Source organism: Procambarus clarkii, chromosome 19 (assembly GCF_040958095.1).
Source record: "Procambarus clarkii isolate CNS0578487 chromosome 19, FALCON_Pclarkii_2.0, whole genome shotgun sequence".
In the NCBI taxonomy this organism is placed as follows: domain Eukaryota; kingdom Metazoa; phylum Arthropoda; class Malacostraca; order Decapoda; family Cambaridae; genus Procambarus; species Procambarus clarkii.
Window position 1 is genome coordinate 18,824,129 of NC_091168.1, and position 17,427 is coordinate 18,841,555.

The 17,427-nt window shown below is 37.8% G+C and overlaps 1 protein-coding gene across 2 annotated transcripts in view; it reads right to left on the reverse strand.

Annotated features, from left to right (window-relative positions):
* Positions 1-686: 686 nt before the first annotated feature.
* The window catches only part of TppII (Tripeptidyl-peptidase II), a 33,872-nt gene continuing 17,131 nt past the window's right edge, over positions 687-17,427 (reverse strand). Inside the window, exons 18-25 of one of the 2 annotated variants that reach the window (XM_045741146.2) lie at positions 15,973-16,095; positions 14,627-14,872; positions 13,637-13,761; positions 11,810-11,894; positions 8,433-8,592; positions 6,732-6,961; positions 4,146-4,313; positions 687-3,183 (exon numbers count right to left, since the gene is read on the reverse strand). In XM_045741146.2, coding sequence (XP_045597102.1) covers positions 2,974-3,183; positions 4,146-4,313; positions 6,732-6,961; positions 8,433-8,592; positions 11,810-11,894; positions 13,637-13,761; positions 14,627-14,872; positions 15,973-16,095 — 1,347 coding nt within the window. In that variant the 3' untranslated portion in view covers positions 687-2,973. Of the gene's footprint in view, positions 3,184-4,145; positions 4,314-6,731; positions 6,962-8,432; positions 8,593-11,770; positions 11,895-13,636; positions 13,762-14,626; positions 14,873-15,972; positions 16,096-17,427 lie in introns of both variants that reach the window. The other variant, XM_045741145.2, reaches the window with a different exon arrangement.

A 17,427-nucleotide genomic window follows, 5' to 3' on the forward strand; every position in this document is an offset into this window, starting at 1 on the left:
CTGCACAACTACAACAAAAATAAAGTTTGAATGTGTTAAAGAAATAATATAATTTACTGTTAATACACATTGAACAAGATTTTCTTTTTGTAAGAGAAGTTAGTAATGGCCAGAAACTTTAAGAGCTTAGATTTATTGTTCCAGTATGCCTTACGTACAAAATCATCAACAAGTTCGGTTTGTTATTAAAAATAGCCCAATCTCTGCACATCAAAACATTATACAGGTCATCCACAGTTTGTTAATTAAGGTGGAAGTAAAAATAAAATAGTCAAGAAAGCTTATGTTTATACAAAAGATTTAGAACTAATAAGAACCTTTAAAACTTGCCTTACAATTTATTTTGTAGATGCAAAATTCTTCAATTACCTAAGAATTAGTAAGTGTATACTGTATTACCATTAAACTATTGGACTGGCATCAACAAACGTAAAGGTATCCTGAACCATGAAAATATCCGATATTTTATCAAGGACGTATATATATCATAACAAAAAGACGAAACAGACAACATAATTTCCTAAGAGCAGTCATATCGTAAAAAAAAAAAAAAAAAAAAAAAAAAAAAAAAAAAAAAAAAAAAAAAAAAAAAAAAAAAAAAAAAATACACGTGTGTACAATGCACATTAATAGGGCATCATCCTTAAATTTATTTGTCCACATTATTCTCATTATAAAAATGGATCTTTTTTTTTTCATGCTGTAAATTTATAGATATTCAAACAACTTGTTGGAACCAATCCGTGTGTAGAGATACATCATAGAAGCACCCATCCATGTTTCGAGGCATACCACAGTAGCCCCCATGCATGTTCTGAGGCACATCATGGTAGCACCCACCTGTGTCTCGAGGCACACCATGGCAGCGGCCATCTATGTATCAACATATACCATGGTAGCACCCACCCATGTGTCAAGATACACCGTGGTAGCACTCGTCCGCGCATCAAGATACACCACCGTAGCACCCATTCATTTCGAGATACACCATGGTGGCATCCATCTGTGTGTTGAGATACATCATGGAAGCCCCAATCTGTGTCAAGAAACATCATGAAAGCTCCCGTCTGTGTGTCGAGATACACCTTGGTGGCTACAATTTCTGTCTCCACACAGACCTTGGTGGAACCCCTATGCGTGTTCATCACAAGGACCTTGTTGGCTCCCACTAATATTTATGCACACTGTACAAGGTTCACAGTCCTCTAGAAACAATAAATAAATAGCAGAATTTCGGGTAAGTGTTGTCACAGTACCCTTCAGCTGTTGATCTGTAAAAATATCCCATTCCCTGTATAAACTAATACACACACACACACACCAAAATAAGTAAATGTGTAAATTTCATCCTTATAAAATGAGTTATTATGCAAATATAACAAGTCGTTACTGCTTATCAAAATAAAACATTTTTATGTGAACTGCAAAAACATGACATAATTTGGCCTTCCTTGGCCTATAACAATACAAAAGATATTCCAACAATAAATAAGTTGAGAAGATTGTGTTCAATTAAAGTCACAAGTTGCTTCCCTGCCAGCTAAAGCATCATTCTAAATAAGAATGAGCATGTAGAAACTAGATGTGCAATACATAGTATTACAAATGTATCACCTTCAGAGCAACTGCAGCAACATCAAGTGTACAACATGCAACCAGTTGCTTGCATTGATGCGCCTCAACTTATAAACTCCAAAGCCTAGTGTCCTTCACATTACTACACGGGATATTGCTTTACACCAGTGTGTGACCACTTTTCACCATGGATAAGTAAGTAACCCACCCCCGCCCCCTCCCTAACCTAACCATGAGTATTACCCCCACGCCCTAACCTAAACAACAACATTAATCCACCTCCCTCTCCTGTATCATCAACATTAGCCACTTTCCCTCACCTAAACATTAACCATCCTCCCTCATCTAAGCAAAAGCATGAACCTCTCTCCCTCCCGCCCTCACCTAAACAAGAACATTAACCCCCTCCCTCACCTAAACAAGAACAAACAATAAACAAACAACTGTAATAAAACAAATAATCTATCTTATTATTCACGTCATTCAAATTGTTCTGAATTCAAGTACGTATTGAATTTTTCTGTTCTTTTTTTTTTGGCTTACAGAAGTTAATGCCTTATGGATTAAGCTACAGTATTACTCATGAATAAGTGGGCAAAAAATAAAAATGAAATATATAAGCCAAAATCTTCAACTACATACAAACCATTCAGCATACAATACAACACAATTAATGATTAAAATTAATGATTGATTAATGATCTGCCAATCCTTAAATCAACAAACTTTCACTCTCATGGATATGATTCCATACTTTCCCCTTTATACTTAAAAGTACTAATAAAAAATTTAATGAATTAAAACAAAAATCCTATGCTAAGTGTGAGCTAAACCTTTCAAATAGTTTTCACTATCATTTACCATGAATACTTTAATCTATATTTAACATGCTACTCTACCAAATGTATTCAACTTATAAAAGGGAGAAACCAAGCAGAAACAAACTAAAATTTCCCTTCTAACATAAATGCCTGGGGAGCCACTCATCATTCCTGAGAGAGATATTATTGATTTGACCAGGTAATACATATTTACTCATTGAACAAATTATGAACCACAGTGGGAAGACATACACAAGTTCTAGTTTATGCATCCAATGAAGCCTTCGTGTCCATCTGTGGCGCTCTTTTCAGAGGTGTCAAGCAATGGGTGGTCACTGGTGCATGCATACAAATCACTTAATTATAATTAGTGCTTTGATTAAGACCTGGGTGCGTGGGCATGTTTTGGTCGAGTCGAGGAAGTGTTCAAGGAAACACTGGTGGCAAATGTCTATGGAATCGTAAGAACAGTGGATGAAATATAACAGATGTGCACAAGCTTTCAAATATTAACTTTACGGCAGCATAATAAATGAAGTGGGTAAAGATGCCTTCTCTGATAATTGTATTTATGTACTCAGAAAGGCGCATAACTGGTAGGAAACCGTAGAGGATGAGTACTAGCAATAAGCGTAGAAATGTGCGTCCAGCCTAGTTGATTGTAAATATCCGTCAACTTTGCCTCGTTTTCTCGAGTCCACTTTTCTTCACACTGTCGGGAAATTATTCGTGCTGCCAATCCATCAAATCCTCTAACTTGGTAATAACTCGCAAAGAATCCATTTACCTGAAATAATATCATAATGCTTCATTTAACAACAGCTAGTAATGAGAGAAGTAGAGAAAATGGCCGAGACATGTACTCACCTAGTTGTGCTTGTGGGGGTTGAGCTTCGGCTCTTTGGTCCCGCTTCTCAACTGTCAATCAACTGGTGTACAGGTTCCTGAGCCTACTGGGCTCTATCACATCTTCACTTGAAACTGTGTATGGAGTCTGCCTCCACCACATCACTACCTAATGCATTCCATTTATTAACTACAGTACTCTTGATACTAAATAAATTATTTCTAATGTCTCTATGGCTCATTTGGGTACTCAAATTCCACCCGTGTGCCCCTTGTGTTAAATAAACTGTCTTTGTCAACCCTATTAATTCCTTTGAGAATCTTTTATGTGGTGATCGTGTCCCCCCCTAACTCTTCTGTCTTCCAGGGTCACACTTCGGGCACTAGTCTGGTGGCAAACCTCTGAACCTTCTCCAATTTACTCTTATGCTTGACGAGATAGGGACTCCATGCTGGAGCTGCATACTCCAGGATTGGTCTGACATACGTGGTTATCTTGAGGTTATCTTGAGATGATTTCGGGGCTTAGAGTCCCTCCCACCCCTCCTAAGTAGCAGCACCAAGGGAGTGGCCAGCTGCCCCCATCAACAACCCCTAATTATTTGATGTTCATCTAACCCCAAATTATTTGATGTTAGTCTAACCCCCCATTGTCTGATGCCTCTTATCCTGTAACTACACTTAGGTAATTACCAGTAGATTGACATTTGAGAGGCGGGGACCAAAGAGCCAAAGCTCAACCCCTCTGCAAGCACAACTAGTCAAGTATAACTAGGCGAGTACACACATACTTTTACTCACTCTTGTGCACTCTTTCCTTCCCTGCATCCCTCTATTACATTCTCCAGAAATTCTAAAGCTTAAAACAAAAGTTTTAGCAACACAGCTGCATATAAAACTTACCTTCGAGTCTGATGGTTCCACAAATTTCATTATGTCAACAGCAATACTGTCCACCTGTTCAATGGCTTCCTGTGTCCGCTCTGCAGCAGGTAGAGCGAGAATATCAGCACAGAGAGCTGATCCCTGGCGGGAAAGAGCTTCAAGCAGGGTATTACGCTGTTTATCCATCTGAAAAATTATATTCAAACTTATTTATTGTGAAATATATTTTTCATGTTAAAATTGAAATAAATTGAAGTATAGAGATTGAAAATTCTTCAAAACATCTTATACACAATGAATAATGATCAAATATCAAGACAGTGACTCATGATTATTTAAATTAACTAGGATAAGACCCTTGATGGTGTAGAGGAAGATCCAAATTAAGCAAAGATTTTTGCCCAGTATTTTTTGTTTGCTTGTACAAATGATAAAATTTCAATACTAAGCCAATTTTGATACCAACATCACATGGGAAAAATCAAGTGTTGAATGTAACAAAATGCAAAGTAGGAAGATGGATCTTTAATTTTCTCAACGAACAGATCCTAGAGTGAAATAGTCAACCAGTTAAACTCTGGATCATCCACAGTGAAAAACTCCATCACCCAAAATATAGTGCTTGCCCCAGTAATTTTTCCTCTTCCGCATATTGGACACAAACTATAGTTCCATATCATTCTTTGCAAATGAACCTCGGATTTTCATAGTAGACAATATTGCGGATACAGCCAATCTCCAAACTGATATGAATCAGGTCTTCCAATGGGCCACAGAAAATAACACGATGTTTAAAGAAGATAAGTAAGTTCCAGCGCCTACACTAATGGAAAAACTAAAATATCAAAACAAAAACCATATACTGTACTGTATATAATACAGTAAAATCACACTGTAGAATGAAACAGCATTATAAATGATTGGAGAGAAATCATGCCAGAAGACCCTCCTTTTAAAGAAAACAATAAAGTAGCTGTCAAAACTGCAAGAAAAATAAAAATTTTAAGCTGGTAATGCCAGATCAATGATAATACTTTTTAACCCTTTGACTGCACATCCCATCAGGTGATAAGGTGACTAAATATGGTCAACTGCACATCCCATCAGGTGATGAGGTGACTAAATATGGTCAACTGCACATCCCATCAAGTCAAGTATTAGGGTACTGCATAAGGTTTAAAAATCCTGCGCATACATGAGCCTCACATGTACTTCCCCAGGCCTCCAGTCACCATCCCCCATCTTGAACAAAAATCCTGAGTCCCTCACTTTCTTGCTAGGACATTACTAAAAAAAAGATGGGGACCATGTCTAGCACATCAACTAATGTCTAGGAACCATTCAACCATACTAGGACCATCGAACTTTTAAAAACAGCAGAAGAGTGATTACCATGTGTTTATTCTCTCCAGTGCAGGCAAGACGTACTGTACACAATAATATACATTTTGAAAATATTAGAGGGACTGGTTCCAAATCTGCATGCAGAAATAATTCTTGAGACCAGGAGGCATGGTAGGAAGTGCAAAATTGCCTGCTGAAAAGCAGAAGTGCAGTGGGTATGCTGAGGTAATTCTATCAACATCAGGGGCCAAAGTTTTTCAACACTCTCTCTAAACATAACTTGATAAACACCTCCAAATGATACGTGATCAATCAGGCTGTGATTCATACGTTGTGAGACTGTGAGTAGCTGCATCTAACAACCTGATCGACCAGACCAAGTGGCATGGTCAGAGACTGGACCACAGGAACGTTGATCCACAGAACCACTGCAGAGTAATCAAAGTGACCCTTGCACTATTCAGGGCAAGGTACCCTACACAGTAGGCTGGCCTCTATAAGACAAACTCTTGAACCAACCAGAGAATGTAATGTCGGGGCAGGGGCATCACTAAACAAGTGCCTTAAGAAGGGCTCCCTTAAGCTCATGCAGTGCGAAGTGAACAGTATCCAAAATCTTTACAAGTGAAGCTTGTAAACATTCACACATGAAGTCAACACTAAATCCTGGAGCGATACACAGGCAAATGGGGCCCACACCGGACAGAGTCCAAAGAATGGCCAACACTTATCTAGAAATAGTTGGGACCCAAAAGGCTAGCAATTCAAGGAGCAGTCCAAATAGTTAGACATCAGGTGACGGACTGAGTAACATTGACGTAGGAAGCTGGCAGCTCCCGGTGATGGCACAGCCTGTTGATGGTCGGTTGTAACTAGTGGAACTTGAGATGACTACTGGGTGGTTCACTTGCAGAATTGTTTGCTGTTCCATTTCTTCTCTCTGTGTACCTTGCAGTTGTGTGTTTTGCTTCATTTCCTCTCTGTATGTTTCCTTAGTGAGGGTAACTGTATTGGTCCCCTGCTCACTGTGCTTCTGTGAGACGGGGGTTAGGGCCTGGTTCTGGCTCTGGTCTCCAGTAGGCTACTATGGACTCTTAGGGCTGCTGTAACTCATGTGTGGAGCTGTCTCAATTGTTAGAGAGCCAACAATTGCACCCCTCCCCCAGAAAGTAATGTGCAATACAATACAAAACAAACTTGTGTCTGTTAATAGACTTTATAACCCACTTAAGGCAACCAAGAGGACTTGCTATTATTAACCTGTGTTTTGATCTTGGCGGCATCCGAGCGCGTGTCGGTCTTGGTACCGTAGAAAGCTAGAAGAGGTGCAGTATCCACTGCCGATATAATGCGTGTGGCCTGTGCTATCACTGCTGCTCTGTTCTGAGCCCCGACAGCATCTAACGCCTGCAGGCGTGCCAACTGAGCAGCAAGGTGATCTGGGTGTGCTGCCATCACCTCTTTATATATCTCTTCCCCACTTTCGCAGTCTGAATAACAAATGCAAGCAATTATTACATGATAAATTATAAACATAAACACACTATTTTATATTCACAGGATAATATAGTAAAATCATTAATGATCCCTTAATTCAATACACAATTAGTTTCCCATTAATTTAACACAAACTATTGTGCACACTAGTTTAATAAAGTACACTAAGTAAAACATATGCTTATGTCTGCTTATTAATCAACACTAATAAAATAGAATTACAGTTTACCTACATAAGTATTCACTTTGATTGTACAGTACCTACATTGTATGCACCATAAGCAATCACTAAGCAGGTGTGGTGGGTCTCGTAATGAAATCTAAGCAGCAAAATGCCTGCTATATACTAAGCACATCTCTAACTGTAGTCACAACACTGATATTATCAATTATCATTGCTATTATCCTGTCACTAAATTATAAATATGAATCATTTTCCACAACTATATTTTCCAAAGAAAAATGAGGTCCCATTTCATAATGTATAGATACATGAAACCATGGCTGTGTGCTATGAATATCTGCCTCCTAGTGTACACTATGCCTGTTGACTACCTGTTGAAGATTCTGAGAATTAGTATCCCTGTGTTCTCCTGGTTGCTGGTCTGATCAACCAGGCTGTTCGATGCAGCTGTTTGCAGCACGACATATGAGACATGCAACCCATCCTCAACTCAAGTCCATTCCATCCAGGAGTCGACCCCACAGACACATTCATAAATTTTTACGTACTGTTCATTCAAAACGGGAACTTTCTCAAATATAAATTAATATTATAATATATTAACATTGTGCATATATAGGCATAGGTTAGGTTAGGTTAGGTGTTCAGGTTCTGTTGGTGATTATTTGTATTTGTAGTGAAACGTTTACAGCGCTGTTATTCGAACAAAATTCATCAGTGAACCACTTTTTCCAGAAGTGTTCGAACGAAATCAGTTGCGAGTCATGTGTAAACTGTTTTTCATTCATAAACAGGGGGTTTGGTGGGTGCATGGAATCACTTTTGGGGTCTTTATTTAGAGGACGGGCTGAGGCATGTACATCATGCTCATGACAATTGTGTTCACTGATATCAGAACCTTGTACATAGTCAATCACTCACTGTCAGGATCTTTTATGACATCATTGCAAAATAATTGCAGTTACAGTACTTATTTATTTCATCATCATTAGGTGATGGTGTAGGTACAAGCTGCAACAGCATGTGCTACTCATGGTCACACACTCAATAATGAGGCCCTTGCATGCAGTTGGGGTGCCCAGGATTTTTTTCCAAGATGACGTCTCTTTACTAGAGGCCCGAGGAAGCAAATGTGAGCCCCATGTATGTGTGGAACTTTTAAATCTTACATGGTACTTTACATCATCCCCCATTCACTTGCACAGGAAGGTCAGATATGGCACAATCATCCTTGTTTTACATGTGCATTTGAAGAGTTAATCTAAACTTTAAGTGTGTACCTAGTTTAGATATCCATGCAGTCTGCAGGTCCCTCAATGCCTCCTGGTAGTCAACAAAGGTCTTTGCTTCCTTCTTCTCTTCAGAGTTACTGTTGCTGCTACCGGTGCTGCGCTTCTTGCAAGGCAGTTCCGTAACTACTACACGTAGGGAATACTGATCCTGAGAACAAAACAAAAATCACAATCTTAATATTTCCAAATGGCTTGTTATATTAAACCAACCTGAATGCTGCTTCTTTTAAAGCAAGAAAGGAAATAAAATTAAACATTAACTATTAAGCTTAAAAGCATCAAAACCCAATACACTATGAACAAGTCACTCTTCTTTCTTGAAGGCACATATAGCAACCCATCCTTCTGTTTAGATAGCACTTGTAGTAACCATGTGGACCTTCATACATAGTGACGTAATGTACAGTTAGTTAGAAAGAAAAATTGGGTACAATTGAATTTGGACAAACTTGAAAAGATTTTGTATTTATGTTGCTAATAAAACCGAACCAAACCTAACCATCCTAGGCTTAATACATGCTATCTGAGGCCTAATATAGTACATATATGTGCTATACAAATCCTAGCAATATTCATATTTGTTTCTTAGGTTTATTTTTTCCAAACTATAAAGTGAATACAGTAGTATCAAATTCTACCATCTAATTGTCCATTACGTCAATATAAAATTAATAAAAATCTGATGTAAATTAAGATTGGTTGATTTAAACAAAATATTCATTTGTGATTGGAAGTTTCCCATAAAAAATGAGCTGTGACTGACATTCATCAATATTTTCTCTTGATATAAATAATTTAGTATATACAATTCTGCACATTCAATTTAATTTTATTACACTGCCTGATAAGTTTACACAGAAAAATTTAATCTTTTCTGGGAAGAGTGCCTTGATGGCATGCTGAAGCTGAAGCATGCAGGTGGAGGGGGAAGGGGACAGGAGGGGCCCGGTAAATGCAACTTGGACAGAGAAGGATACAGAACAGGGAAATGAACACACTTCAATCTGAGACCAAAACCCTGAAAAACAAGGGCCAACTCTGGCACCAAGTGGACTCCTGTGATAATCTCAACCCATCTGGAAAATATACCTTTGCAAACCCCACCTTCACCAATTTGAGAAGTAAGTAATTATCAAAAGAAGGCACCAAACCGGGATCCAATTTGAGAAAAGCCTTCACAAAAGAGGAATACAAAAACTTCAGAGAAGATAACTGTGATGGCAGTGTTCGCTAGCGGTGCCAAGAATGAGAACAGTGAAACCAAATGTGAATACAATGCAAGATACACAATGTGAACAGCAAGCCTACTCAAGAAAATGTTCAGGCATGAAACCCTAAATGTGCAGGAAAAGTACAAAAGAATGCTGAGCACTCGTTTCAGATGACATGTTCTGCAGTTATCAAGAAATGTGTCATTCAGTGCACCAGTTGAAAGCATGGTAATAGATTTACCCATGCCCTGAGTGACTCAGGCTGCCACCTGGTGGTGGTTGGGGAAGTCAAGTGATGCACAGTTAGCACATTTGTTGTTGTTGTGGTTTAATAATAATTATTAACAAACATTTCTCTGAGGTAGGCTGATGTGTTAATAGGCAGTTCAATGAGCCATGGAATTTGTTTTAAATATATTAGATGCATTTCCCTCAGCACCAGACAGTTCTCCTAAATTGGTATCCAAGCTACTTTAAAGGAGTCCCTGGAAGGATCAATTGAAATATCCCCAGTGGCACTGATGACAATGTTGTCCTGCATGGCTTACTGATCCTGACCAAAGAGCCACACCAGATTTTGCCGAATAGAGCAACCTAAAAAATGTATCTACGTACAATCCGGTGTAAAGCATAATTTATTATCCACAGTGATCATTTTATATGACAGCTGAGCACCTTGGGAGCACATGGACTTGAGAAAAGCGTAGGGGTTGATGAAAGAATCACAACTCCAAAATGATAAAGTATGCCAGCTGCAGCAAATAACTTTTCCCATGTTATTCATAGTTTGTGTTAAAGAGCTCAATATTTCATATTTTACTTTCTTTATGGTAAAACAGGATAAAAAGCTTACTTTTGTGTAAAAAACTTTTTTTTTTTAGTCTGTACAGTACTCCTTGAAAATTACTGTAAATAACATTACAGCGAGAAGATAACTGGTGTGTTTATAATAGATTCAGAAGCAGAAAGCAATCATGGCTTCCGGCCTCAACTCGACCATTTAGCTATGCATTTTAGGATTTTATTTGAACGTAATAGAATAGACTAAGGTAAGGTAGCTTCATTTTGCTTAGGCAAATACATATTGAATTATGGTTAATTTTGATTTGGAAAAATATAAAATTGATATCTTCAGCACGAGATCCAAGGGGCGAAGAGCATCAGCCGAGGAAATATTAGCTACTTCGCATAATTAAAACAACTATTAGCAAGTCACTATGTTGTGTGCAGTAACCTCTCTTCATATCCACATGGCTTTCTAAAAATATTTACAAGCCATAATAATTGTCTATCAAGCTTATCATTACTGACAGCCCTCAATTTGCATGAAGAATACATTCCTTTGAAAACCTTGCAAATTAACTGAATAAGGTACTAAGGAAAAATAGGAACATGTTTCAAATACCCTCAAAAGTCCACTTTTTCCACTCTTTACTCAGCAAAATACATACATACTTTGACAAATATTTAATGCTCCTTTCACACTCCAGCCACAAAATCAGCACACAATTAAGTCCAGAATGATCGAGATGTGCGATGATGCATAAAAATAACCCAAACATTTGTAAACCACAGCAATATAAGTTGTGAGGAAACTCCAATTTGCTTTTGATTAGCAGTAGAATCGAGAATTAATGAAAACTAAACATACGACTGTTCTCAACATGCCTAATTCCAAACTTCATTCATACACTTGGAAACTTGGTATAAAAGTGGTGACTCGCAAAACAGTAATTCCACATCATCCAACACTGCACAAATCATACCACCTGTAAACCTCTCTTTTCCACTCTCAATTATATAATTAATTTTCATTTGAATTAAGGAAAAAAAATTACTGAACAATTTATGAATGAATACATCCATTCTTACATTTACCAATTTGCAATGTTTCTTCTTGTACTGTACATGTCTTAGTTTATAGCTCCCGTGGCAAGAATAACACAGCTAGCAGTAAAGTTTAAATGATAAATAAATGCATAAATACTTAAAGATAATACATAAATGCCTTTATGTATTATCTCGATACTAGTTTTCAACCTTTGAAAATTTCATGGATAGAGGAGGAGAGAAAAAGTAAAGAAAAGTGAAGATAGGGTAAGCTTGTGCTCTTACCGGCATAGTACGTATGGGCCCAAACTTGTGGCTACTTACAGCTTTCCGAACTTGCTCATCCTTAGCAAACGACAGGCTACCTAATAAAGCTTGACCAGGGGTTAGCCCAAGGCCCTTCAGAGTCCTGTAATAAAAAAATAAAAAAATGCATCATTCTTACACAAAAAACTATGTTAAGGATAAATTATTTGATACAAAATAAATTATTTATTAAATTAATTACTGAAAAGCAATCAAATGAAGGTTATTTTGAAAACAATTGAAGAAGGGCATATTTTAATTTGAATCTGAAACAAAAGTGTACTGTATGTTAACAGAAAAAACATTTCTATATCGCCACTGAAGAGAACAGATGAGACCCGAAGAGAAATTGTCTCTGGAAGAAGACCACTGGCCAACATTTTGTGGAGGCAGTTGCAGAACCTTTGGTGTGAATAGCTAGACTTGTAGCAGGGATGTCCTAGGAGAAACCGAATTTTTGCCTTGTTTTATCTACTACTGGCCAAAGAATGGTCTACTAACACTAAACGAAAGACCCACAAAAATCTGGCCCAAGCTCACTCAAATGTGCCAAAACATCCTCCAATTTATACCATCAGCGGGATTTACTATGGAGGGGCTGCATGGAAGTTTCTCAAGTTAACAACCACCATTTGATAAGAGTTATATCAAGCCAAATTTATTTACCTGGCAATAGGTATAACTGAACTCACATGTCACCTGATAAACCAGTACCAGCTTGAGATTCCAGAGTTTTGCCACGATCCCAACATGGAGCAGGCTTAGCAACGTTCAAATTAAATGAATTCTGAAGCTGTTGGAAAGCAATGCATGTAGCAAAAAAACTCCCAATCCATGTTATTCTCCAGAAAGAGAAGGAAAAGGGAAGTCAGCAAAAGTAAAAGCATACATATGAAATTCAGGAAGTTATCATGACTTGTGGGTAAGGCAAGCTGCAAAGAAATCTGACAACATACTGGAGAAGCAGCACAGGTAACATTAGCAATGTCCCATGGGCAGTAGAAGCCAAAATCAATTGACTAAAAGTCGACCCCAAGGCTGAATACAGTACTTGTCCTGCAACTGGGCCAATACTAGCTCCTATGAAGAACAAATACACCATGATGTATGCCAAATTAGATCAGGCCTTGAATTCGACAACAATTAAAGCCGGCAGAAAGAGTTAAGTCCCAACATCCCAAGACAGGGCATGTGTATACAAAAAACCTTGTTGAGGAAATCTACATTTACCTTGGAAAGGGAAACATTATAAACCAGAGATTATGCTTGAATCAAAGCACAATGAGTCAAGACATGCTCTGTTTGTCTCTTGACAAAATTAGTTTAGAAATGTAACAAATAAATGGTGTTGGTAAAGTTAAGGTGTTGTAGTGGTGGTGGTAATGATGGGGGAATGGGTGGTAATAACTGTGATGTTGAGCCTGGCCACAGGCCGGGATCAGGGAGTAGAAGAACTTCCAGAATCCTCTCCAGGTATGCTTGTTGCAATTGTGGTGGTTGTGCTGTGGTAATGGAGGTGACAACAGCAATGGTTGTTGTATAGTGGTTAATGGAGGTGACTGGTCATGTGGTGGTAAAGAAGGTGACAATGGCAATGGCATGTGGCAATTGTTATGTGGCAGTAATGGCAGTGACAAAGGTGAGGGTAATGGTTAATGGCTGCTGTAATAGTGGTGGTGTTGGTGCCAATTCCTATATTACCAAAATTCTTTCCATTTTAGCTGTGTCATCTTTTGCAGTCTTAACCATAACTGAAGTGAATAAGGGTGTCTGCAATTTTTGTAGCCGTCTTCACTGCAACAAATCACCAAGCTTTAAGGAGCAGTGTGCCAAAACTGTACATACTTATCAGAGAGGCTGGGAGCTGTGAGGTAGATGGGTTGGCTTGTACCACTCTTTAGTGTGATGGGCTGAGCCTTCTTGCCCGATGTCATTGCCGCATTTAAAGATGTATATACATCTAATTTTACCTGTCAAATTAATTTAAACATTTAACTTGAATCTACACAATAACATTTATAAAGTAACTAAATATATATATTATTGTGTATATTGGAAAGCCTGGGCCAGCTTTTATCAAGCACCTATGTATCCACCCGAGAGATCAGTACATCTTGCCTTGATAATGTTAGCTTCATCTCTATTTACTGAACTCTTAAGAGCTCTGAAGCTCATAGTCATCCCATAGCAATAACACCTTTGGGTTCAGGACAACCTTATAGGACTTCAAAGCATGTAAAGTGTTTAGCAGAAGCTGTGCTACCATTACCGTCATGAGAGCTACAGATCTCGAGTGGTCGTGTGCAAGATGAATCTAGCCCCAGGACATACGGGTGCATATTAATGTACAATTAATGTACAAAAGAGACAATAAATTTACAAAATATATATATGATGTCATAACAAAAATATCCAAAACTGTTCTCATGCTGCACCAAATGCAGCACCAATCTACCTCTACAAATTTTGACACAGAAAGATTGAACGATAATACAATTTTTTGTACAATTTCTGAACATTACATACCTCTTCATATAACATACAAATTTTTGGCCTTGGTGGACAACTATATCATGGGAAAATCTTAACAATGATGCTAGATGTTTTTCAAATATAATATTTGGAACCATACAATTTACGGGAATTATAATTGAAGTGTACCAAAGTATGTACAGTGTTGCACAATTTTTTAACAAAAATAATACCATATTACGAATTTTCTGATTTAAATTAGAGACCTATAATGATATCTATAATCAAATTAGAATCCCATTTATTAATTAAAAGTCTGTATAACCCTCAAGGATGTACAACAACAGAAATATTTATTCTCACCTCTTGAGCCAACTTAGTCAGGACTGTAAGAGGAAGGTCGGACAGCTTTTCTAGCAAATCTGGTCGTTCGTGCCGAACGTGCAGCCGTATAGAATAGTCGCCTTTTTCTAGTTTAATGGAATACTTATTACTATAAGCATCACCAGAGCCTAGCAGCTGCTTGTTATGATCAAAAAGCATCCACAATTGGGATTCAAATGCCGACTCATACAAGACATCACTCAGCAGGGCACACTTAGGAGAAACCTGGAAGTGACAAATTAAAACAATAAAATATCATATGAATGAAACATAAAAGTATATAAATGTGAAAGCTCAACTGAACACACATGAACCATGACATTGTACAAAAAGTCAATAGAGGAAAGATGAATATCTAGAACAGATTCAATCAAGTAATTTCCATGTTTCAAAAATATTCATATCGTAAAAGGAATGACAAGATTGCTAGCCTAACATAAATAACTTACCCAATAATCCTACAAATGGAAAAATTGTAGGATTTGGGGGATTGGAAAAACTGGAAAAGGTGCAAAGGCAGGACTGGAAAAGGTACAAAACGGCTTGAAGAACTGAGAAGCAAGAGTTATGAAAGCGGCTAGAGGCATTAAATAAGAATTGACAATCGACTTGAGAATGGTCCAGGATGGACCGAAACGTCATCGTCCTTTCACCTTCTAGTGTGTGGTCTGGTCAACATACTTTAGCCACGTTATTGTGACTCATCGCCTGCATTAAATAAGTAATTAAGTGCAAAAGTGCACTGAACAGCTGATCAGACATTTCTGATGAACTCGCAAATATTTTATACCCATCCACATAGTGCAAGTCTCTGGGTTAAGTACTTTGTTTACCTTAACTTTCCCATTACTGCATAAAAATAATAATTTCAATAATAATAATAATAATAAATAGTAAATGCAGTGTATACTAATAATGGCAATTAAATTTCAGATTAATACACTACATCTATCTTGGTATTCTGAATGCTTGCCATCTTTTAATATCAAATTATTATCAGGCCAAAAGGGTTACCGATACTGGACCGAGAAAAAAGTTTGACGAGCTCTGCCCTAGATGACTGAACCAACTCACTGTCTCGTATCCTTTAACCTTAAGAGGGCCTTCATAAGTTACACTGGGCTAACAGGGCACTCGATCCCCACACTAAGAAAGGTATTGTTCCAATGGGAGAGGAAGTGTGTTTTATTTGTTAAATTATTATGATAATGGGGCTTTCAAAATATTTTACAGAACTATGCAAAATAAAAATCAATTGGTACAAATGACCACACCAACTGGTACCCTCATCATGAATTACCTAATTACAACAAACATTAGCTTACCTCTGCAGATTTTGACACAGAAAGGTTGTATGATAATACCAGCTGGTATATTGGGCGACAACCTGGGATAGTGTCTCTTGGTCCACCCAGCACCTCAACTTTACTCTCAGCTGGTGTCAATACCTGTGGGTAAAGAATAGGCCAAAATGATTAGTGGCAATAAACAACACACATACTGTACAGTACTTAGTGAAGATAACATGCAGCTCTTGATAAACATGGGGGAATACATTCATGTAAAAAGCAGCTTTGAATGTAATAAAATGCCTCTTTCTGGATGAGCCCCAGTGGCTCCCTGAAGCAATTTCAATGAGATGGCTCCCAGCTACTAGGTCACAACCACCACAGTTCTGTTTGGTCTACCAAGGACAAGAGTCATCTGCTCTCTGCACAAAAGTGCAGAGAGCAGATGACACTTCCTACCCCTACTGGCAAAGCACCCAGAAAGTCAGCAAATTAATACAGACCACTGCTGGATTCAAAACAACCAGTCTCAAAATTACCAAACGTACTCACGAACAATGTAAACAAATAATCAAATGTCTCAAAACTAGCATGAGCGTGTTTACGCTAAACCACCTCCATTAAGGGGGCGGAACCAGAGCTCCATGTCTCCTCCAGCCTTCTAAGCCAGTTCTGAGCAGATATGAAGACAACAAACACCAACCAATAAACCTGGATGAGGGGGGAAAAGAATCAGGGATCACCAGAGCTCATCCAGAAAAAGGCATTTCATTACATTCAAGGCTGATTTTCTGAGGATTCCCCCCTGTGGCCCTTTAACACTTTCGCATTCCACAGACTGACTATTAAGTCACTCATTTTTCTACTGAATGTGTTCCAATGACGCAGTACTGAGTCACTCATTAAAATATTTTTTAAAAATTTAAATTTTATCAGATCAATCTGGTAGTGGTTTTAAAATAAGCGCCTTTAGATTGCACACAATTTGATACCAAAATCAAAGATATAACATGAAACTTGATGTCCAAACACTTGAAATATTATAAATAGGCCTATGGTCCGAATATTAAAATATTTGTTAAAATTCTATTTATTGTCCTATTATCTTGGGACTAGTTTTAAAATGCGCGCCTTTTTATTGCGAACAATTTGATACCAAAATGAAAGATGTAACACAAATATTTATGTCAGAACACTGGAAAGATATAAATAAATTTGTGATGATGAGCGTCCAGAATTAAAATATTTGTTAAAAATCTAGTTATTGCTCTATTATTCTGGGACTAGTTTTAAAATAATCGCCTTTTTATTGCGAACAATTTGATACCAAAATGAGCGACGTAGCACGAAATTTGATGTTATCAAATTGAACGAGTTGAACATTAGGTTGCAATGTACAAAATGGTGCTCGTTCACGGGTAACTTTAGGCTTTTCTGCGGGGAGGCACTCCAGCCTTTTGTACATTTTATTCATACACATCTGTAGGGAAT